At 40.1% G+C, this 24,213-nt stretch overlaps 1 protein-coding gene across 3 annotated transcripts; it reads right to left on the reverse strand.

The window, feature by feature from the left end:
- Positions 1-491: 491 nt before the first annotated feature.
- Positions 492-23,193, reverse strand: ube2z (ubiquitin-conjugating enzyme E2Z). 3 transcript variants are annotated; one of them, XM_048614440.1, is made up of 8 exons: positions 23,116-23,149; positions 22,826-22,916; positions 18,740-18,812; positions 16,344-16,531; positions 15,610-15,721; positions 12,696-12,808; positions 9,792-9,882; positions 492-8,310 (listed from the first exon to the last, which is right to left on the reverse strand). In XM_048614440.1, exons 3-8 carry the CDS (start codon positions 18,803-18,805, stop codon positions 8,140-8,142), a joined length of 741 nt encoding a protein of 246 aa, XP_048470397.1. In that variant the 5' UTR covers positions 18,806-18,812; positions 22,826-22,916; positions 23,116-23,149; the 3' UTR covers positions 492-8,139. The 3 variants fall into 3 exon arrangements, with proteins under 3 accessions (XP_048470397.1, XP_048470398.1, XP_020376214.1); XM_048614441.1 differs by lacking the exon at positions 22,826-22,916 and having other exon boundaries at positions 23,116-23,193; XM_020520625.2 differs by lacking the exon at positions 23,116-23,149 and having other exon boundaries at positions 22,826-22,917.
- Positions 23,194-24,213: the final 1,020 nt, after the last annotated feature.

The following is a 24,213-nucleotide window of genomic DNA, read 5'->3' on the forward strand; positions in this document are numbered from 1 at the left end:
GTGATGAACAGACTGCAGTGGTTCCTGAGGGCAGCTCAGTACCACTACCTTATTAAAGGCTACGAAGGAAGGACTATAAATCCCCAAATCCTCTGAATATTAAGTAGATTGTCAGTAGAAGGTTTCTGCCTATTTGGCTGCTGGTCAGAGGTGACAGTTTTAAAATAATGGCAAAAGAACTGGGGGCTGTTGGGAAGACGAGAAGTTATTTGCATGCTGAGTTGTTAGGATCTGAAACAGACAGCCTGAAAAAGGCAGTTCAAGCAGATTCATTACTAAATTCTTGGAAGGAAAGTTGGATAAATAACTAAAAGAAAAGCTGTAGGGAAAGAAAGGGGCATTGGGACCAATGGAAGTATGATGGGCAAACAGCTTCCTTATGTGCTGAGGTGTTAAGTTTGCTTTCATTCAACTAATAACCACAATAAGCCCACTGACCATTTCCCAGTGTAGGTCTAAGCAGAATAAAGTATATGAATCATGCAATTTAGTAGATTTTGTCATCAGCAAATTTTATTGCACCAAAAATTTGAATTGTCACTTATATACAATATGAAACAATATAAACATCAGTGCTTTTTCCTAGTTTGCATATTAGTTGTTAACCACGATTAGACAATCGTTAACCACCTGTATCTGTTAAATTGGTGTTATAGCTGAGCCGAACCAGCAGTACCGGATTGGCAATTAATGGGGTTTTACCCTTTCCTCCTGTTACCTTGAAATGAAGTACCAGCTAGCTAAGAGATGTGTATATAATCTACAGCAAGTAATCCAAAAGATAATTACATCTGGTACCCATTTCAGATGTGTCCAGACAAGTTGGTGATTGAATTATCACCTAACAGGAATGGGAATCCCTCATCAGAAGAGGGGAGACTAGCACAGCAACACATCTGGTACTTAAAATATGCAGTCACTCCCAGTAGCCAGGTACTTGATCTTGTAAGGCATCATAACAGTGAGGTGTACGTAACATGAGAAACCAAGGCAGTGAAAAGACATTTTTTTAAATCTTCCAAAGGAGCTGTGTTATATACAAAACTCTCACCTCATACAATTTGTCTTTTTCTTACTCACTGCTGAGGTGCAGCTCAAAGATAACATGGTCCATGTCCATTAATTCCTGCAAATGACCACTGCTTAAGCTTCAATATGACAAAGAACAGCGTGAGTCACTGGTTTGAGAGTGACTTATGCACAAGCACTTTTCCCACAGGGGATGCCAGGGAGTGACTGGAGATAGAAAGGCTAGGTGAGAAGGGAGGCCAATTGCCAGCAACTCCACTCAAACCATGGGATGAATCAGAGAATATTCTGTTCCGTATGGCCCAGTGACATACTACATTTACCCATCAAAGGTGGAGCAGATACTAAATGTTGGACAATATTACAATGAAGTTTCTGCACCTGAGTTCAGAAGTGAAAGGTAACATCTCATTGGTGCATAGGAGAGGGGTGTTTATCGAAGTTTGCCAATGGATGGCAGTGAATACTGTGCTGGGGGTTAGGGGGAGGTGCCTCAGCAATCTGACTGAAACTAGTCCATGATGGTTGTGGAATGAACTCTGATTGCTAGGCCTTTCAAAAGATGAGCATCCCTTTTAAACAGAAAACATTTTTCACATTAACTATACCTCATAGCTCCAGGCTCTGAAATACTGCTTTAAGTAGTGATAATCCTCACTGTACTCCCATCATCTCTGGAACATTACCCTAGGTCAGGGCAGTGACTGTGTCAATGTCTTGCCTAACATGGGAATTGGAAATAACGTGCAGCCAAGTTTAAGGTGAGGCCCAAAAGTGAAACAAACATGTTACCATCGACGATATCAAATGCAGAATAGAACAGGCAACAGCACGGATGACTGATATGTTTCCCCTGGGTGAATTGCAGCAGTTCAATTAGAGATTTTTAAAAAATAATGCAGTATGTTCTAGGTACTGGACTAATTCCTCACCAGTATGTTTTAACATTAGCCTGATGGAATCTTTCAACTTTCTCTTCCACACTAACCCAGTAGGCTTCAGATTCTATTGGATAGCAGGCTTCTAAGGTTACATCCTTTCAATGTAGTGCTGGTTACCCTGCTCAAAGATGTTGCATTCATAACTGACCTGTATCCTGCTTTCTAACAAAGGCAGGGCTACTTCCCTCAATCCATTTGAAGCAAAATAAAATTCCTGTTTGACAAGCTCTTTCCTCAAAATGGATGGATCAACTACTTTCAATCACAATTCAGTAAAACTGGAATACAATTATTCATCTTATCATGGCAGTGTAAGAATCCTCAGAAATCACTAGAATTCCATGGAATGCTGGTCAAATATTGTAATAATTGAATAGCTAACCAATTGTATTAAAATGGATCTTGTTAAATGCATTTGTCCCAGTATAGTGACAAGTTAGGGGTGAGGGAAATCTTGCTTTAATGCATAACTGGTTTCAAATTGGAAGGATAAACGTTTGAAAGCAGGAAACAAAAGCTGATTCAATTCTGAACTTAAGTCAGTATATGAATTAAATGATGAACTGTTCTGGGTGCAGTGAAGCATTTCCATTGCAAATGGCATTAACTGTTAAAGGGGCTCTGCTGTGTTGCAACAAGCTTGGATTCAGATATATGCAGCATAAACTAGGCTACCAAATGGAAACGATATCTCATCCCTGTGTTCTTTATTGGACCATCTTTCTGTTTCATTATACATGTGGTTAGAAACCCAAATGGTGACAATACATTATTACTGTAGATTATAAGATTAAAACAAATTGCAAAACAGGTCTCAGGATCTCTTTACGGAAAATGTGAATTTGCATTAAAATAGTGGACAGAGGACTGCTAGCCATCATCCTAACTGAAATTGCAAATGAGACTGCTAAAGTGTTCTGACATCAACTCCAATGCTTGGGGAACCCAATTAGGAACTTAACACGAGAATCAGAACTCAAATAACAAGCAATTTTTAAAATCTATGTATATCATATTTATACACTTAAGGGAAAACCTACACTTCAGTCTTTACCATTAATTGGAGTGTAACGTTTAACACTGATAATGAAGCACCATAGATATAAATCCAATCTCTGATGTGGCTTCATTTTAGGGAATTTACAATTATTTTGTAAAGTATGCACCCACCCCTCACCTTGAAAGCAGCAAACTTTTGCTGGTATGGTTGCCAAAAGCATAGGCTCTTTTTGTACCATGCCCCAAATATCTATCCTAATGAGCAAACTGTAGGCTACTATGGAGTGTAGCACACCTTAACATGACTGCAACTCAACAAGTGTGCATATTCCAGCAAATGCTTCTTTCAATGGTCAGGGCAGAAACAGTGGCTGATTGTTACCTTTACCCCCCCACCCACAGTTGCTGAGGTCAACAAAAGCAGCCTAAATATTGCACCGGTATTAGAGACTTTGCTACACCCAGATGAATTGGACAGTGGACAGCTCTGGTTTTTATGACTTAGTTCCACAGTGGCAGACAGATTCACCAACTCAACTGTGCAGAGGAGCTTATCAAACCATTTTAGGTTAATTGGAGACAATATCAGTTTGGGAGAAAAAAGTTTTGATAACTCTCAATATGTAAGTTTTCAAGTTATCTGCTACAATCTTTAAACTAAACCAGGATTCTATTCATACTCAAGCTTATTATACATTTGGGGTCCCTGGATGCCTGTAGAATGTAAAACATATGTTGCATTATTTTGAGAAAATACTCAAGGCAAGTTTAGAATCATTGTCAAAGGCAACAGACCAGTGTAATACTGTTCAACAGGTAATCCCATAATAAAAGATTCAAATCACATTCTTAATGACCAAGTGGTCCTTGGTGCTAAACATAGAAATTGTGTATCCCCTTCGGACCACCTGAAATATTGTGTTTAGGAAGCCAGTGATAAGCCTGATCTGTACGATACTACATAGTAAGTGATATTGTTCAATTGTAGATATCTAACAGGGCTGACTGATCTGCTGGGATCAGTCAACACCTTGAGCCCCATACAATCCAGTATCAAAAAGCCCGATTCCTAAAACAATTCCAAAGCCACTAACTTGAACTAGGTCCATGATGTCAAACCCAATCACAGTTCACAGAATAAGTAGCAATAGTTTAGTATGCTACCTTCATAGAGATCGGCACCCCAGCCCATATACTGGCAGTTTGGGGTGAATGAGTCATTGCAAATTTTAACTATAAACATAGACACTGAGTCTCAATGGGAGCAGTTCCTCTGCCTGCCCCTACTCCCTACCTGCATGCAATTCTTCAATAAGGTCTCCTACTCAATTTTGTCTTGGCTGCACCCAATCTATGTACTTACATGATGCTCATATTCTGGCAACAGTCAATGGGCACTGCTCCAGGATCAGAACCATTGTGCTGTTGGTTCCAAGTCCAGGCAGGGAGGCTGAGAGCAACTATTGCACCAAGATCACCTTATAATCAACACTGGTAAATGACAGTCCCAGCGCCGTGCCACAAAGCACGGCCAATGGAATGAGAAGTTGTAAATAGTTGCAAGAGAAATTTTGCAGGAAGCTCCCCAGCAACTCTATCACAAATTCTCCCCAGTAATACATTGTGAGCTATGATTTAACCTAAAAAAAAATTCAATTTTTCACTTTTACAATGCAATCTGAAGATGTGCAGAGATGGCTTATAACATTAACATACAAAGCAGCAGCTAAACACCCAGATCCAGGTTGTACTTTCCTCTACCCCAAGGCCTGAGGATTCTTTTCAGCTAACTGTGCTGAAATATTGAAAGTAAATGTTGTTTATTCAATTCCATGAAAAGGGAACCAAATGTTTAGACTATTTACACACAAGAAAAATCTTTACAGTTTCCAGACAGTGCAGAGAATTGCACAATCATTAATATTTTCACATGGCTTGTTAGCAAATGATGGCATCACTTTGACATGGCAACAAATAGGCTATTCATCATTCATCAAATCTAGCGTTACAAAGCAGCCAAGTATTTATGAGATGAATAGTCCCATTGCTCTAACCTGTGTAACAATGCGTTAAACTTTATTTTGAAAGTTAATCGCAATAATGTGACTAAGAAGGTTCCAAAAATACAAACAAGGTGTAAAGTTACTTATACTCATTAAAGAACAGGAGATTTTAAGCCATTGTTACTACTTCTAAGTCAATGGTTTGGGCTGAATTATTTTAAAATTTATTTTATATTACTTAACCAATGGTAATGTTTTGCATTACCAGTTGCAAGAGTTGGGAGTTGCTTAATTGCTCAGAGCATCTCAGAAGCAAAGAAAACAAAATCAGTGTCTTTCCTTAATTCCAAATAAACTGTGTCTTCAGCACAGGTCCAGTAACATGAAGGGAAAGGTGTTAACTGAAGTGTCCCTGAACTCACTGTAAATGGCACTAGTGGAAATGAGGTGATGAGATCAGCAACTCTCACCTGTATCTCCTGAAACAACCCGCAATCACATGGTGAAGAATCTTCCGAAACTCCAGACCTTCATCCAGAGTCACAAGGGGAGCCCCAACACACGACAGTCTCATTGCTACAATATGTACAGTTTGTTCAGCAGACAGGATTTCGGGAGGGATGCAAAAAAAGGGACACTCTTGCCTCCAAGAAATTCTTATATAGTTGTTCAGTTGACCCTGAATAAGTGCCCTGCACCACGCCACTTTAATATATACAATCTTAGCATCAAATGGTTTCTTTAAAACTTGTACGACTGTACATTGTAATAGTAATTATGTCATAAGAATAATCTAAAGTCACATCACAGCAGTAGGACATTCGGTACCATGTTTTAAATATCCTATACTTCTTGTGATTTAACTCACAGGACCACAGCCTGAGGAACTGGGAGCAAGATTTGGGGAGACTTAGTGGAAGGGAATAAGAACATAGGAATTTTCATTATCAAGAAAGGGCGAGGGTACTGCTGTCGCTGTCACCTTCTGAACTTTTCACACATATCTAATTGATCCAGTAAGTGGCCTGTTGTGTTGGAGCAAGCATGATGTTGAAACTATTAGTATTCACAAACCCTGGACAAACAAAATTGAAACTGGGACAAAGCTGCATTGGACTGAGTGGAATCTCTCAAAGAAAAAACAGTGTCCCAAATTCACAGTACCAGCAGTTCATTTTCATCTGATATTCCAACATGTTCTGCTTCACCAGCTGCTATTCTGTCAAACTAAAAATTCGGAGTGCACTGAGTGGTTGAGCTTTCCACCCTTCCATTGGTTGTCCTCCCGGGAATCACAAAAGGCAGGCTTACAAAGTTATCAAATAAAAAAGTTAATGGTTTCTTAAAACACCCCCCCTTTGTAATGGGGGTCGTTAAATCTTAAAGAGTAGTACTAAGAATCATTTATGGTGACATCAGGTTTTATCCAAGCAGAATCTATAATCACATATTAAAATTTTATCTGTGATCACAAACAACAGTTTGTGTCATTCACCCACTCAGCAAATCCTCAATGGACCAGAAGTCAAACAGGTTAAAAGATAGTGACTGGATCAGACAAACTATAAAATTGCACCTTAGCAGTCCCTGGGACTCTATTTGAACCTGCATGTGGGAGACTAGAAGGAATGCTCAGAGCACAGTGAGGAACTCAAAAGCGTAAGGGAGCGCAGAATCTCGCATTGATATAATATGCACAGCAAACTATTTCAAAAAAGATTTACATTTACCTCAAGATTTAAGTTACTTAAACAAAATTGGACAGTGCATTGGCCAACCAGAGATGCATTTTCTATGACCAGAAATTACCTCCAAACCTCTGCCCTACACATAATGCAAGACTTTGAGACAACTGGTTGAGAGGATATTTTTAGCAGATATTTCTACCACAGTAATCCAAGTTACACTTAGTTGAATCTTTATCATGTCTCTATTTAATTTTCCACAGCTCGATACCCCCCATAAGCTTTCTAAACAAGAGTAATAGATTCCAGAACAGGTTACAAGTGTGCAAAGTTTGCAGCCACCATGCATGCGAATAGAACTGACTGATAAATTCAAGATTTTTGCCAATCTGTGGAATAATGATGTCAAACTGCACTGAACATCAGATGAAGTCTCTCCCAAGTGGATGACTAGTTTATATAGTGCAGTAGACCCCTCTCTAAAAAATATGCATTGTTGGAAGCCCAATAAGAGGAGTTATAATGACACTCACTTTTCCTTTAAAGTTGGTACTCTGTTACAAGACAGACCCAATATCAACATGACTATATGGTGCCATAGGTCAGTACAGGACTTGCTTGGTGGGTTTTACAGAAATCCTCCACAAAAGAGAAACATGAATAATGTATGTTTTACCCAAATGAGTTAAACATGAAGAGATGTTGTCCACCAAGGGAACATTTCAGGTTTTACAACCAAATGTCATCAATGTGGACACTTATAAGAAACAACCCTTAAGTAAATGGTTGTCACACATTTCACAAAAGTGTGTTGAATTCTGTTAGAAAAATCCAAGGGTTTAAAACAGGTATATGTATCAATTTGCAACAGATTCAACACCATATCAGGAAAAGTCATTGTTAAATGAAGTAAATTAGTTCTGTAGCCTTTGTGACTGACATCTAAACACAGTTGACAGACACCAGCTTCAGGGCACCCATTACACGGTACTGCTGCAAGATGACTGAACATGTAACTCATCAGCTCATGAATACTTGCACATTCTCATTACACCAGAGATAGTCTCCAGAGGTGTTCTCACATAGATCTCAATATACAAAAAAAAAAATCAACCATCCACACTGTCTCCTACAGGTGGCTATACTGACAAGGATGAGGCACAAGGCTAAACCTTGTGGGGTACAATGGACATTACAGAGCAATGTTTTACAGTGGAAAATAGTGCCCTGCAAAAAAAAAGAGTAAGACTGGAGAGCTAAAACTTTAAAAAAATTATAATCAAGTGATTCTTACCCAGCCAATTCTCTCCTTTCTACCATTACAAAGCCAAAGCTGAGTAAAAACAGGCTTCCACAAAGATACCAGATCCTTGGTCTATATACAAAACCATGTGAGAGGTCTCACTCCTGGACGCCTGAGCTTTAGCCCAGCTTCCCTGGATCCTCACTATCACAGACACGGGCTGTTCCAGTGTTCGTATTCTAGGGATGAGAAGTGCCTTGACTGTCTTGCTCGGTTCCTGAAGAGCTGCTGTCAGAGTCTGGCTCTATTGCTTCTTCTTCATTTTTCTTTTTCAATCTCTGCCTTATGGCCTGCAGGCGATTCAGTAAGGTCTGGTAATCAAAATGACCTCGCCTTTCTCCAAAAGGATCCTGTGACAGAAAGAAGAACATGCCCATGTATTGTACTGCAAATTTTTAAAACAAATTTTGCAAAGCATCTTGAACATTTGCAAAGATTTTGCCAATACCATTATATTATTTCTATGAAAATGAATAATACTCTTAAGAAAAATATTCCTGACAGTTTCTTTTCTCTACAATATACACCCGAATTCCAAACCAGACCCTAACTTTCTCACTGGCAAACAGTTCTATAATACCAAAAGAATAATATGACTACTTTCAGCTTTTAATAATTTTATGCTCCTGATTAGCATAAACACAATTGTCTACTTGCATGATGCATTTTACAGACACTACAAGTGATAATCTCTCACATACACACACACACAAAGACTTAACATTTTAAGGAAAACAGGTCAGAATAGACAGAAGTGCTTGATAGCTGGGACAGGAAGAAACTGGAGAAGAGGTCATAAAGGATTTGTAAATGAACATAAGGATTTGAATCTTCTGGGGAAATGCAATTTCAAAATGAGGTAGCTGCAGAGCATGATTTAGTAAACAACATGAATTTAAAGCAAAGAACTGAGTCTAAAAAAGGAGGAAAAGCTGCAATCACTCACAGCAGGTTGGCTTGTGGAGGGATCTCTCCACCAGTGCTACCCCACATGGTTAGGGATTCTGTACATTTGGCTGTTTTCACTGTGGTACAGGACTAGCTTTTGGAAGTGGCATTTTGGAACATTTATAGGTTCTTCAGTGCCAGTGAGGAAAACATTGTCAAATTTGAAGCTGAAGATAGTGATGTGGAATGGATGGAGGTGGAAAATGGTGATCTTTGAAATGGGTAAGACATGGGAACCTGAAGCTCAAGTTAAACAGGGCATAAACGTGCGGGTTGTGTTGGGTTCAGACTCAATCAGCAGCCAATAACAGGAATGGAGCTGCAGGAGAAAGGATACAGTGTCCAGTAGAATTCAAACAAATTGTTTTACTAACATTGCTAATGTTAGGCTGCAGCTAGCACTGCCACACCTAAACATTCAACACAAACAATCAGATTGTAGAATAATAAATGCAAATCTTGTCAGCTGGCATACAGAACCTGACCTTCAACTTTTGATTCACGTCACAAAGATGTGAAATGGAAAGAAACCTTGGGGAACACCAAAACAGTCCCTCCCAAACATTTTCAATCTGGGATCTCATTTTGAGGCTTGAAAATTGTCACAATCCATCAGTGAGTGGTCAGAGTAGGAGGACAGCTGTGCAGCTGTTCTAACTTGCACAGAGCTCCATAGTAGTCATTGCTGGTGTCAGAGTCTGGGGGCCCCACTCAGGGTCCTGACTCTCACCTAGAAAACCTGGCTGAAGATGAAGCAGCAGCAATTTGGAGCAGCATTTGTATGGGACACATTGGTTAACTGAGGACAGATAAGGTAGTGGTACAGTAGTTGGATCATATCACACAAGTGCAAGTGCAGAAGAGATGATGGTGATAATGATACCTGCATGGTCTGTCCCTGTAGATGAAGCCGGTCCTTACAAGACAGTTCATAGAAGTCATAGAATTCCAGGAAAGATTTCTCCATCACACTTCTGAGTGAACAGCAAACATCATTAGATTAACTGGTGAATATTTCAGCTTAGTCCACCAATTTTGAAATAAATTTTAACTTATGGCAGTAAAATGCGTCTTTCACGCTGTATATTTATAAACTTTCAACAATTAGCAAATATGACCATGTGAAAATGCTACTAACAAATGTTTAATAATTGATAATAGCCTTGGGTTAAATCTTTTGAATAAGCAAGACAGTGTTTAATCTATTTTATGCAAAATCAAACTTTAAATCTGCATTAACATTTTTCCAGTCATCAGCCAGAAGCTTGAGTGAGCCATTTTCACCAACTTCCTCTTTAAAAAACTCAAACACAAAAGTCCAAGAAAGATTAATTGTGCTTTTGACTTTCACTTCCATGTCAAATGTAATGTTGTACCATGTGAGCAGATAATCTGGATTATCCATCAACTTCATTATTCACCACAAGTCCTCTAATAGGCCAGAAGCAGTTATGATGGTTGAACACTAATACATGGCTTTGCTTACTTAACTTCATTTGGCTGATGATAAAGAAAGAAATACAACTAAAGATCTATTCACGTTTATAAACTGCTTTTATCCCACCAAAATGATTCATAATTAGACTTCATGCCTGTATGAAAGTAGATTGGAGAATCCTAGAGGTCGTCAAGAAGTAGCTGTGGTTCGTATTCTTTTGGAAATACCTCTGAAATTGGGGATGGATGTTGCAAGATATAGGAAAGGATTTGGAGCTGAGTGGTTGAAACTGGAAGAGTTAGGAGCTGACCATTAGGGTACTATGCTGGAGATTGTAGAGAGGTGTATTGGAAAAGCAGAAAGTATAAGCAGTAGAGTTGGATGATATTTCAGGAACAGGAAGTGGACAGTTTAGTTGTTAATTGTATTAACTCAAGTGTAGCTTGTAGCTCATCTGATGGTCAAGCTGGACACTGGCCAATGCTTTGGCTGTTAAATTCTGGTCAGCGAATTTTACATATAAAGAGCAACATTTGTGGAGGGGCATTTTGTCTGTTCTATTCAACTGTATTTAATATCGCTCTGAGATCTCAAGTGAAAGGCAAGGATGATGAAAGCTTGCTTTATCTAGTGTAAGGTTTAAAAAATACTGAAGATCTTCCCAAAGAAGCTAGGGCTGCTTGCAGATAGATACTGATCTCAAGAACACCCACCAGAGCAACTGACAGTCTGCTCAGGAACAAGAGTGAAAAAGAAATCAGAGATAGAAGCTTCCTTCTTGAGCAATTCTAAAACTTTTCACTGATGGTTGAAACTTGCTCCTAGTCCTTTCTCCTGTGTACTGAATGCAAATACTTGGCAATTGATAAATTAGACGTTAAATCCTCAGTAACATGTTTAAACAGGCAAAAGGGGGCTTCACAGGGAATCTGTGTAATATACGGGAAGTCATGTGATGTACAGTAATCTGCTTTTTGATTGCAATGTCTGTTCTGCTTAGTGAGCTATGCTCTCACCCTTGAGCCAGTAGGTTGTGCTCACGTCACACCCCAGACATTTGAGCATAAAATCTAGGCTGACAACACAGTATAGTGTTAAGAGAATTTACTGTATCATTTGAGAAGTCACCCTAAAAACAGGTCACTAAGCAAGGCATCAGTTATGTGTGCAGGTGGATGTAAAGGAGCCAGTAACACAAGTCATGCAACAATAGGAGGTTTTCCCCAGTGATCTAGCCAAAATTGATTCCCTCAAACAACATCAATACAGACCAAGCCAAGGCAGTTTGTTGGATCTTGCAGTGCAAATTAGCTGCCACATTAGCTTGTGTAGCAGTGTCTGCACTTCTGATGTAATTAACAATGAAAACTTTGGAGATGCAAAGGTTGTGAAACTAAGGGTCATATTTTTAAGGTGAAAGGAGAAAGATTTAAAAGGAACCTGAAGGGTACTCTTCCGCACAGAGGGTGGTTCGTATGTGGAATGAACTGCCAGAGGAAGTAGAATAGAATCATAGAACCCCTACAGTGTGGAAGCAGGACTTTTGACCTACTGAGTCCACACTGATCTCCAAACAGCATGCCACCCAGACCCACCCAATCGCCATAACCCTGCATTTCCCATGGCTAATCCACCTAGCCTGCAAATCCCTGGATGCTATGGGCAATTTAGCATGGCCAATTCACCTAACCTGCACATTCTGGACTGTGGGAGCAAACTGAGCACCCGGAGGAAACCCACACAAACATGGGGAGATTGTGCAAACTCCACGCAGACACTTGCCTGAGGGTGGAATCTAACCCGGGTCCCTGACACTGTGAGGCAGCAGTGCTAACCACTGAGCCACCCTGAAGTGGTAGTTGCAGGTACAGTTACAACATTTTTAAAGACATTTGGGCAGGTACATAAATAGGAAAGGTTTAGAGGAATATATACCAAACGCAGGCAAGTGGGACTAGTTTAGTTTGGGAAACCTGGTCGGCATGGACAAGTTGGACCGAAGGGTCTGTTTCGGTGCTATGACTCTAAGTTATTCCACCTTGTCAAAACTAACCAGAATGCTAGTTAGAGATTGAAAACTTGAAGCACTGTTTTGTATTTTGACAGTTTGCCTATATTAGCAATCTGCCAACATGAACCTGGTTTAAATACAGCTGGCAGTTCACTGGAAAATTGTCTTTGTAATGAGGGGTCAGTTTATTCTCTACAATCACCTCCAACCATAACAAACAACTCCTTAAGCAAGTCATTGAGAATTCTGACAGGTTTCAGTGGGAAAGTGACAATATATCACAATGGTGAACTATTTATGGGTTATTAATTAAACCCTTAATGCAATATGTGATTTACCTTAGTGCATCTGGACACAGACACTTGCCATCTAACATGTCACAAACAGCTACCCTGATGGATTCATGCCTTATGCATTCGTTGTAATTTTTACTATCTCCAGGATGTCTCTCCTAAACAACAAATAAAGTTTTATTTTACAATTTTATAGATGATGTGCACATATGTATTTTAAAATATTTATTGCACAGCACATTCCTCCTCCTCCCTCCACCCCCCCCAACACAATTTACTCCATCTTAAAACGTTGACACCACGTAGAATTTCAAAGGAACCACTCCTTTCTGAGTCTTGTAACCCGTCTTCTGGTCAGCGAACGGTGCTAGTCTTTTCAGTCACAGGGCCAAAGTCGAGGATTGTGATCCTGTACACTCTCCAAAGAGACAGTGTCAGGAGGAAGCATTCAGGATTGCAATCTCTACCTTTCCCTCCTTAGTCTTGGCAAATGGAGGCCAAGCGACACATTCCTTCTGATAAAGGTTGGTTAGCAATCAAGAGAGTGCAATTCAGGGCAACGGTATGCAGATCAGAAAAAAAAAAGGTGTTCCTGAGCATTGTGAGTGGGATAGAGTGCATCAACATTGAGAGACATGTTCTTGTTAAGGAAATGCTAGGAATCTCTCACGTGAATGACACATGAAACTAAGCACGTGAATGATAAATAGGATTTTCTTTGGCCTCCTCTTGTGAAGATGTTAAGGATTTGGTGGAACACTTTTCATGGGTTGCAGCTGCCAAAGTTCATCATCCACATGGTTACTACTGAATTGAATATAAAATTAGGGGTTATTTTTAAACTATACAGGGAATTGGTGAGCATGCAGTGTACAGAATATACTGTGTACAGTATCAGCCTGCTTACTTAACGTTGTAAGTGCATTGGAAACAGTTCAGAAAATGCAAAGGAGATTAATTCCTGAATTGACTGGTTGTCTTAAGAGGCAAGGCTTGTATTCACTGGACTTTAGGAGATAATTTGATTAAAAGAGGGGTCTTGACTGGGTAGATGTAGAAAGGATGTTTCCTCTTGTGGGAGATTCTAGAACCATGGGTGACTTTAAAAATAAGGTGTCACCATTTAAGTCGAAAAGGGATGTTTTCTTTCAGAGGGTCACAGGTCTTTGGAACTCTCGAGTGGCGGTGCAAACAAAGTTCTTGAATCTTTTTAAGTTAATAGATTCTTGATAAGCAAGAGGCTAAAACGGGCAGGTGCAGTAATCAGATCAGTTACAATCTTACTGAATCGTACAGCTGGTCTAAGGGTCTGAGTGGTCTACCCTGTTCATATCTTGCAAGTTCATACACCTATGAGAGCTCTGAAAGCAGATGATGATAACATGTAAACTGAGAGACTTACATATTTCTAATTTACTATAATTTTGGGTTTCTGGTTTTTGAGTTAGTAATCTATGGGTTGTGCATGTATCTGGTTAGAAATTAATTTTTAAGTGTTGCTGTAGCCAATGATAACGTCTTTTAAAAGTTTTCAAAGCCTGACTTGGGGTGCATAGGTTCGTGTGCTATACAAATTTTTTTTTTCTTTTATCACGCAGCAATGTAAATAATGGGGCCTTGAGGTTTGTCAAAAATCTCTGGAACTTGTAAGCTTAAGGGAGACACCCGTAGCTTGGAGAGGGAGACTTTCAGTTTTGGTTTCCACTTTGAGTTTTGAGCAGTCTGCAAAGTCCTTGTATTAGAATGGCCGTATAAACCAGTGTTGCTCTGAAGGGAAAGTATATCTAGTGAATTAGATTACCTTAGAGTGAAGAGTTAGTGTTAGTCCCAGACCAGAAGTATTGGGATAAAACCCAGAAGAGCCTACATTAAGGTGAGTACATTTAAGCTCAGGCGTATAACAACTCAGGAAGAAGCTATCTGCGATTCCATTCTAAAGGGTGAAGCCACAAGTGGCTTAAACATACCAAAGTGTTCGATACAGGGACTCGTTTGAATATTATGTGGTACATTAGATACTGTACCAGGCATGTGTTTTGTGTACGATACAAAAGCTGTTTTGCTCCTTTTCAATTTATAAAGCAGTGTTTTGGGAGTAATTTGATTATATTTTTATTGAGGGTTTTAAAAATTTTGCAATTGTATTATAAATAGATGGTTATGTTTATTCTGTTTATCTTCATTTCTTTCATTAATAAACTAGTTGTTTATTGTTAAAGCAAAATCTGCAGCATTACGTGCTTATGTTTCAGCAAGAGACCACTGCTAAAACTAAAAGAAAACATGATCTATTCAGCCAAGTTTCATTCTAGGATATGATTTGTCTAGCAATAATATCAGCTGACATCACAAAAATAGCTGTTTCAACAATAAGAGGCACCACTTCATAAAACCACCCTGAAAGTTCTGCGTCTATCCAGCAGATATCACTGTACAGTGACTCAAAACATGAGAAGCTTTGCCAAACCAGAATATCAAGGCCAGAAGCCCTGCTGGGAATAGTACACTCAGCAGATGTTGATTGGCACCAGGAGCTGTCACGTCCTCTATGTTTCAATATTACATTGGACACATTTACAGACACAGGATTTTTTAAAACTGCAGATTAGTTCTGAAGCTTGGATGGACAGAAATGTTTTAATCAAAATCTGTCAAGCAAACAGCTGCATTCCTTTGAAACATCCCAGTTCCACGGAGGTCACCAATAACCTCTGAAAACATAGCATTAGTGTTACATACAGCACAGGAAAAGGCCATTCAGCCCAAATGATTTGTTGCCCACATAAACCTGTTTCCACTCTTCTTTACCTAACCTTGTCAGCAGATCCTTAATTATTTTCTCCCTCATGTATTTATCCAACTTCCCTTCACAAGCAAGAGCTTTTATTTTTAAATTCAAAACCACAACTACAAAAGCACATCTCAAAGTTCACCAATATTAACAAGCACTTCAGCTCACCTGTTCAAAACCTGGCTCATTGTGATATGGGTTCTCGGTCATAAGAGACTGAATGGAAATGAGTACAGAAGAGATGCTCTGGGCCGGGCTCCAGGCAGGCCCTGTCCACGTGCTTTAAAAAAAACATTGCCTTAAAATAGAGCAGAACTTAGTACAGCAGCAAACTAATGATGATTCAAAACCATCCCAATATATGAAATGAACAGTCACTTCAATTTTCATTCACATGTACAAAACATAGGGCTGCTTAAGTAGTCACCTTTAAATCGGCATGGGTTTGAATAGGGGCTCCAGGCAGATTTAACCTAAACATCACCTTTATACACACACATCACAGCATTGCTATGAAGTTCTGAATAGGGCTTAGATGCAATTGCACATTCATTCATTAAAATGTATAAAACTTTACAGAAGTTTGCACCTTTGATGTGAAGTGCTGATGTTGCACTGTACTTGTGAAATTATACAGCTTCCACAATAGCAGGGTCTCTGCATATCCCAGGTTCCCAATACATTTCTTAGAAACATGAAAAAGCTATTTGCAAATGTGACACAAAATTAGGGATGGTTTTCATGTGGGAGAGGAGGGGGCAACATGAACTATTTAACTTACTTTTGTTTTTGGATTTAAAATCCAAACAAACCAGTAGTTTATAGGCCAGGCCTGAAACTAACCCACAAACCATTAGCTTATATGCACAACCCACTCTGGTTATGATTTAATCTGCCCATACCCAAGAATGCTGAGGCAAACTTTGCCATTCCGATAGAAGTTTGGGTTAAACCGCACAGTGTTGTTTCCAGTTGTCATGAGCTTGACCCTTGGTGGATGGATTGGATAGTCGGGAGGACAGCGAAAGAGAAAAAGGAAAAAACCTCCTTCGTAAGGTGTGTCAAAGGGTCCCGTAATAAGCGCGTGAATCTGTAGGGAAAACAAAAGAGAAAAAATAGCAATGCCAATCAGAAAATGCTGCAGACCTTACTGAATGCAGATTAAAATTCAAGCGTACACCAGCGATGTAGGCTTACAGTGGTAGGGTCCCTGCTTCTGGGGCAGAAGGTCCATGGTCAAGCCCCATCTGCTCCTGACATGTCATAACATGTCTCAACACATTGATTAAAAATATCTGTAGGAGTGGTATACATTAAATTGTGCCAATCAAAACAGTTTTTTTATTACACAACTGGACTTTCAAATTTCCATAACCTTAATTGTTGACCTCCCTGTGCACTTTACAAATAATTGACTGGAGAATGTTAGGATAAAGCAGGAAGGATCTGAGCTCAACTCTATGTGCTGAGTAACACCATTTCAACAGAGAAGAATAAGACCTATCTCAACACCTCAGGCCTCAGAATTGCTGGGTTACAGGTAGGGAAGAAGGGAGGGGAACTGGATATCAGGGTGGCAACGTGACTTAGCAGTGAGCAGTGCTGCCTCACAGCTTCAGGGGCACGGGTTCAATTCCAGCTTCGGGCGAGTGTCTGTGTGGGTTTTGCACATTCTCTCTGTGGGTTTCCTCTGGGTGCTCCATGTTCCTCCCATAGTCCAAAAATGTGCAGGGTAGGTGGATTGGCCATGTTAAATTGTCCATAGCATCCAGGGATGTGTAGGTTAGGTGGATTAGATATGAGAGATGCAATGTTGCAGAGATAGGATAGGATAGCTTAGGGTAGACGGGTGAGTCTGGGTGAGATGCTCTTTGGAGATTTGGTGTGGACTGCTTGGGCCAAATGGTCTATTTCCATACTGTAGGGATTCTATGGATCAGCTGGGATTCCAGATCGAAAACATTTTTCATCAGTGATTTCCTTAAGGAAATTCTACATGAACATACGTACAAATTAGGAAATTAGTTAGACAAATTATACAAAAATAAATCATGCAGCCCTTTAAGCCTGCTCCATCATTCAGCAAGATGAAGGTTGATCTGTTAGAGTTTTGAATTCCTATCTACCCCCAATAACCTGATTATCCTGCCTAACAACATCTATCCCTCTCTGTCTTAAGATCCTGCCTCCACCACCTTGTGCAGCAGTGCTCCAAAGATATGTAATCCTTAGGAAAATACTCCCACTTTTGCTCTATAAGGGCAACGCCTAAATTAAAACAGTGCCAACTTGTTCAGAACTCACCCACAAAAGGAAATGCCCCGTCAACTTTAACTTGTTCACCTTGTCGAGACCATTCAGGATCTTATCTAATTCAATCAAGTCACCCCTCACTCTTTTAAACTCCAGTGAAAACATAGTGCAATCTGTCCAATCTTTCCTCATAAAATAATCCGCTCATTCCTGGGATCAATCCAGCAAACCTTCTGTGAATCACCTCCAACAGATTTACAACCTTCCTTAAATTAGAAGACCAAAACTACACACAGTATACGAGAAGTGGCCTCACCAATGTGCCGCATAAGCAAAGCATCAGCTCATTATTGTTGCATTCAATTCCTCTCAGAAAGGATAGTATCCCATTAGCCCTAATTACTTGCCATAACTGCATACACAAACTTTTTGCAACTCGTGCACATAGGCATTATCTAGGACAAAGCAGCCACTTGACTGAAACCCCATCCACCAACTTCATTCCCTTTACCACCAAAACAATGGCAGCAGGATGCACCATCTACAAGATACACTGCAGGAACTCATCAAGGCTGCCTTGACAGCACCTTGTAAACCCTGACCTCTACTATTTAGCAAGACAAGGGCAGCAGATGCATGGAAATATTGTTTCATGCAAGTCCTCCAACAAAGCACATACTTGGAACAATATCGATATTTCTTCACTGTCACTGGGTCAAAATCCTGGAACCTCCCTTGCTAACAGCACTGTGGGTGCCTCTACAACTCCAAGAACTATGGTAGTTATAGAAGGCAGCTAAACACTGTATCCTCCAGGGTAATTACGGATGAAATAATAAATCCTGGTCTAGCCAGTGATGTCCACGTCACATTAACAAATTTGTTTCTATCCACAGATCTTGCCTGAGAGGCTGCGTATTTCCAGTATTTTGTGTTTATATTTCAGATTTCCAGTGTACACAATGGTCTTTTATTGTCATAGCAATTTTGATGCCGCATTAAATAATATTGCACTTTGTACCAGGTGGTACTTTTTAAGTCTCACCTTAGTCATATCTTGTGGATCTGGGACAACAAACATTCCTGGTGGAGGTTCTTTGTAAATAGACATGATATCCCTAAAGGACAGAATGAAGCACAATGTTAAAACACATTCAGTGTTAAACTTGCAATAAAATGGATGCAAATGACATCTGGCTTAGTCCTTCCAATAAAACTCACGATCACTACCATCTAGAGGGAATAGGGTAGCAGATATATGGAATATCATCACCTGCAAGTTCCCTCCAAGCCACTCTGGAGAAGTGAATCTTAACTAGAAATATGCCATCATTAATTTAGTCTCATTAGGTCAAACCCTGGAACTGCCTCCCTAACAGAGGAGCCAAGTGTTGATGGTCTACCTGAAGCACGTGGACCACAGCTGATCAGGAAGGCAGCTCACCACATCCTTCGCCATGGCAGGCTCAGGCATTAAATGCTAGTCAAGCCAGTGACATCCACGTCCCATGAGTGAATAAAAAATTACAAAGTGGTGTAAGAAGGGTAGATATAGAAATGGGACAACACAGCGTGGAGCTGGGGGAATACAGTAGGCTGGACAACATCAGAGGAGCAGGAAAGTTGACATTTCAGGTTGGGACCCTCTTCAGAAAATTTTCTGACCCAACCCAAAACGTCAACTTTCCTGCTCCTCTGATGCTGCCTGGCCTGCTGCATTCCTCCAGCTCCGCACTGTCTTGTCTCTGACTCCAGCATCTTGCTATCTCTGAGACACAGAAATGGCATTTCCACTTCATCTCTCCTGAATGCCCTGACTTTGTGAGGCACAATTCTGCAGCCACTGCAGTCTCCTGCGTTATGGCTTTGTGACCATTATTCATATTAGCACGAAATGGCTATTCCACTATGGAAGGCATCACAAGCAGACTTCATCTTACTGTGATCAGTGCTTATAAATGCAATTGCCAACACAGCAATCATTGCTAAGCAATCTATTCTAGTCAGCCAGAATGGAGCTCCCCATTTAGATGCAATTAACTATTTAGCAAACTATTGATTAGGCAGTCCTAGTGAGGAGACATCAAATCAATTCACAAAGTTGCCATTCATTTATATATAGTTATATACAATGAAAATTTTGAAGATCTATCCCAGTTCATTTCCCTGCCCAGGAAGACACCACACTTTTAAAGGGACAATTTACTAGAAATTTAAAAAAAAATTAAAAGAGAATGAACAATTGTATACAGCTGAATGTAGCAATGTCCACAGGTCGATTCAAAGGAATCAAAGGGTATGAGGAGAAAGTGGGAACATGGTACTGAGTTCCGTGATCAGCCATGATCATTATGAATGTTGCAGCAAGCTCAAAAGGCCTACCCCTGTTCCTATTTTGTATGTTTCAGATTCCAGACCACCTCAGAGCTTCTTGACCTGCTGGTCAGAACATAACACTGCTACATTTTTAATTAAAACAAATTACAATTAGAAATGGTTGTGGAATCTTCAGACCCATTTATATGCCCATATTTCAAATTTCCAGCGTACAGAGGTTAACAGACATGTTGGATTGCAGCCAGGTGATTGCAAAGATCCTACATTCACACAGGACTATCACAGGTGGCATCAGTCCAAATGTGGATGTTTCTGCCACAAGCAAAGCAAGAGCAGTTAGGCTTCTTTACTTTAGTTACCATGGGGCTTCTCTCACTCATCACCCAGGGACTGGTAACTCGGAAGACAAGCTGCCGCTGTTGAAGGTTAGTAAATCAGAGATGGAAGCACTATGCAGCTTGAGTGCTACTTCTATAAGACACCCTGAGTCACTGGACATGTTAACTTCCCTATTTTTATTGTTCAGTGATTTTTGCTGCTACTTTATTCCATGATGCATTCTATTTCCCAAAACAAGAAAAAATTGGAGCCTCAAAGTTGCAAATTCTGTGCTTGCACTGAGAGAAAACATTTGAACATACATACAAATTAGGGGTAGGCCACTCAACCCACGACCCGGCCCAATCAATAAGATTGTGGCTGATGTGATTGTAACCTCAACTCCACATTCCTATCTACTCCATTAACCTCTTCGCCATTTGTTTATCAAGAATCTATGAATGTTCAAAGACTTTGCTTTCATCATCTTTTGATAAACGGAGTTCTAAAGATTCATAACCCTGAGAAAAGACTTCTCATCTCTCTCATTAATGGACAACCCTCCTTTATAAAAGGCAGCCCTAGTTCAAGATTCTTCCTCAAGAGAAAACCTGTTAAGACAGATTCCTGATTTATATATCTCAGCTTAAGTTATCAGAACACATTGATTAGTGGAACTCCCTAATCAGGTAGGCTATGGCTGTAACCAATAGGGAATTTCCATAAGCTTGGTGACCTATTTATTGCCTCCCACTAGACAAGGTAATGAGAACCTCAGACCTACTCAAGAATTCTCATGGTAAGGTACCTTGGAAGCTAAAACAAACAGCTGAACCAAACAAGGTGGCGGGGGGTCCCTTGCTATGTCTCAAGAATGCAGCTTCCCCACCCACTCTGCTTGCCATGGTTCAGCTTTCAGTCGACCTTGGTGGTGCTGCCTTTAAGAATTTAATGCATTTCAGTGAGACACTTCTCATCCTTCAAGAACATTGGCTCATTCTATGTGAGCTCTCCACCAAGAACAGTCCTCTCACCCTTAAGGACATCAAACTGTATGCAGGGCTCCAAATGTAGTTTCACCAAGGCGATGAAGAATTTTAACAATACATCCTACTATTATACTGCAGCTTGCATCCTTGCCACAAAACAGGAGAACACATACTATTTGCCTTCCTAATTGCTTGTTGTACATGTATGCATATTTCCTGTGGAAACATAAAATAACCCAAAATTCCTGTATTTAAAAGTTTCTCACTATTTTAAAACAGTACTCTGCTTTTCCATCCAGCCTGACAAGGTCGATAATTTAACACCTCCTCACAGTTTTCCCAGCTCTATATGCCTTTTCGGCTTCTGTATGTCCTCCATGCAGCTTAATATATCATTGTAGCACATTGTCTCTCCTCCAGAAGGTTGTGGGTTCAAGTCCCACTCCAAGAGTTAAGCACAAAAATCATAGCCAATACTCCAGAACTGCAGAGAAAGTGCTGCACTTAGGAAGGTGCCCTCTTTCAGGTGGAACATTATATGAATAATTTCCCTGCCCCGAGAGGGCATAAAAGACTCCTGACACTATTTTGAAGAGCAGCAGGGGAATTCACTCCAGTGCTCTGGGCAATATCAGTCAATGTCACAAACAAAAGATAGTTTTAGCTGGTCATTGCTATATTGCCATCTGGTAGAGTCTGTTGCATGAAATCATTATAACAGTAACAAGTCTTCAAGAAGTATTTACGTTGCACTTTACTTTGGTTGTAAATGCCAGACTTTTATTTCTTGTTAACAAACTTCAATATAATACTCTTAGTCCCTTCATCTACATATTATTAATCAATCTGTTCAGAGATATTATTTCATACCTCTGCAGCATATCGGACATGAACCTGGGCTTCCTGGCTCAGAGTTAGAGACACTACCACACGCCATGAGGCGCCTTGGTCTCATCTAAATTCTTTTTCTTCAAATTTTGTTTAACCTAGTTTCTAATCAACCTGTTCAGAGATGTTATTACACACCTCTGGAGGAGGTGCGACTTGATACTGGGCCTCCTGGTCCAGGGGTAGGGACACTATTTCTGTGCCATGACAAGCCCTGGTCTCTTCAGCTATTTTAAAAAATTTAACCTATTTTCTTCTGATCAACCTGCTCAGAGATGTCGATACACATCTCTACAGCAGGTGGGACTTGAACACGGGTCTCCTGGACTAGGGGTAAGGATGCTATCACTGTGTCACAAGAGGCTTTGGTCTTCATCTAGGTAACTGATGGAGTTTGTAAACAGCTGGAGCCCAAGTCCTCAGCCTTATGGCACGCCACAGGTTACATTTCTGTCCACCCAAACATGACCTGTTTTCTGCCTGTTGATTAATCTCATGGAACCAAATCTTGGTGTGTTATGTTCTATTGCTGTCTAATTGCATTCACAGGTCATATTCAAAGCAGCGATGCTGCAGTGATCTTTTAAACACTAACTCACTTGTGGTACTGGCTGGACAAAACATATGAGCTGTATTCAAACCAGGTGGATCTGCATAAAAGTCAGTTCCCAGCTAGGCATTTCAGTTATCCTATGAACCATAGAGAGAGGAAGCTTTAATAGATACGTAACCAAAAAACTGCAGCTCTTTGTAGCATTGTTTATGTAAGAAAACAGATTACAATTCTCCCCTTGGTAACAAGAGGAAAAGATTTTCACAAAGCAAGTACTTCACAGCTGGAATGCACTGCCTGAGAATGTGGCCATTGAAGAGGAAACTAAATTGTTACCTGAAAAGGAAGAATGTGCAGGGTTACAGGCGAATTGGTGAATTGTTCACTGAGAGAGCCTGTATAGACACGATGGGCTGAACAGCCTCCTTCAATGCTGTAAAAATTCGATGATATAACTTTGTGTGTCATTTATTGGAGTGGCAACAGTAATCCCACAGAATATTCAAATGAGTCATTATAATATCTATTATAAAGTTGTCCTTCTGGTACTGGGCCCTACCCTTGTTGATCTCTGTAACCCCCTTCAGCCTAACACTGTGCTCCTTCAGTTCTGGGAGATTTCCTTCAATCCACCACTGTCAGTACCTTCAAATGATTAAGCTCGAAGCTCTGGAATTCCATCAAAACATAGCTCACCCCCCTCTCCTCCTACAGGATGTTCCTTAAAGGCTACTTCTTTGGCCAAACTTTCACCAAGCTGGCTTGTTGTCACACTTTGTTTGATGACACAGCCGCGAAGTGTATTGGGATGTTTGCTACATTAAACATTGCCGTTGCTGTTATTGTTGTTATCCCTACTATGCTCTGAATTAACCTAATGCTCATTTAAATTTATGCTCTTTGAATCAATTTCCCCAACTGTAATAATATTTGGCCATCAGAGGGCCTCACTGTGTTATCAGGTTAATAGAGTGATTGTTACTGCACTGACACCCCGATCCAGTAGCTGGTTAAATGGAATTCCTTGTCCAATATGTTCAAATCTGCCAACAGAATCAGAACAGCACTATTGGCAGTTAAAGTGAATTGTAAAGAAATTCTAAAACAGAACTTTGTTCACATTCTGCCATTTAAACTGCCTTTGATCACGAAGGAGAACACATTGGCTGTCATCTCTCCTCTATCATAATGGTGACTACATTTCAAAAATAGTGTGATCGTTGAACAGTACTTTGCGCTGTTCCAAGAACGCGAAAGGTGCTATGTAAAGGCAGGGTTTAGTGTGGCTGTTTTGATCAAGATGGAATGTGCTACAAAGGCCTCCTGAACCACACTGCTCTTGTTCTAGAAAGTTCTACAGTTGTCAGCAATGATTAAAACCTACCATTTGAGATTCCTAACAGCGAATTTAGATCTAGAGAACAAATATTGTTT

Source organism: Rhincodon typus, chromosome 30 (assembly GCF_021869965.1).
Source record: "Rhincodon typus isolate 14 chromosome 30, sRhiTyp1.1, whole genome shotgun sequence".
Taxonomy (NCBI): Eukaryota; Metazoa; Chordata; class Chondrichthyes; order Orectolobiformes; family Rhincodontidae; genus Rhincodon; species Rhincodon typus.

Bases quoted from the DNA above. Each gene is read 5' to 3' on its own strand.
- ube2z (XM_048614441.1), bottom strand. From the start codon at position 18,805: ATGTCTATTTACAAAGAACCTCCACCAGGAATGTTTGTTGTCCCAGAT. The intron at 12,809-15,609 runs GTGAGCTGAAGT...TTTGTTGTTTAG, and splicing joins ATGAGCCAGGTTTTGAACAG to GAGAGACATCCTGGAGATAG. The intron at 9,883-12,695 runs GTAAATCACATA...CTGTTCACTCAG, and splicing joins CTGTGTCCAGATGCACTAAG to AAGTGTGATGGAGAAATCTT.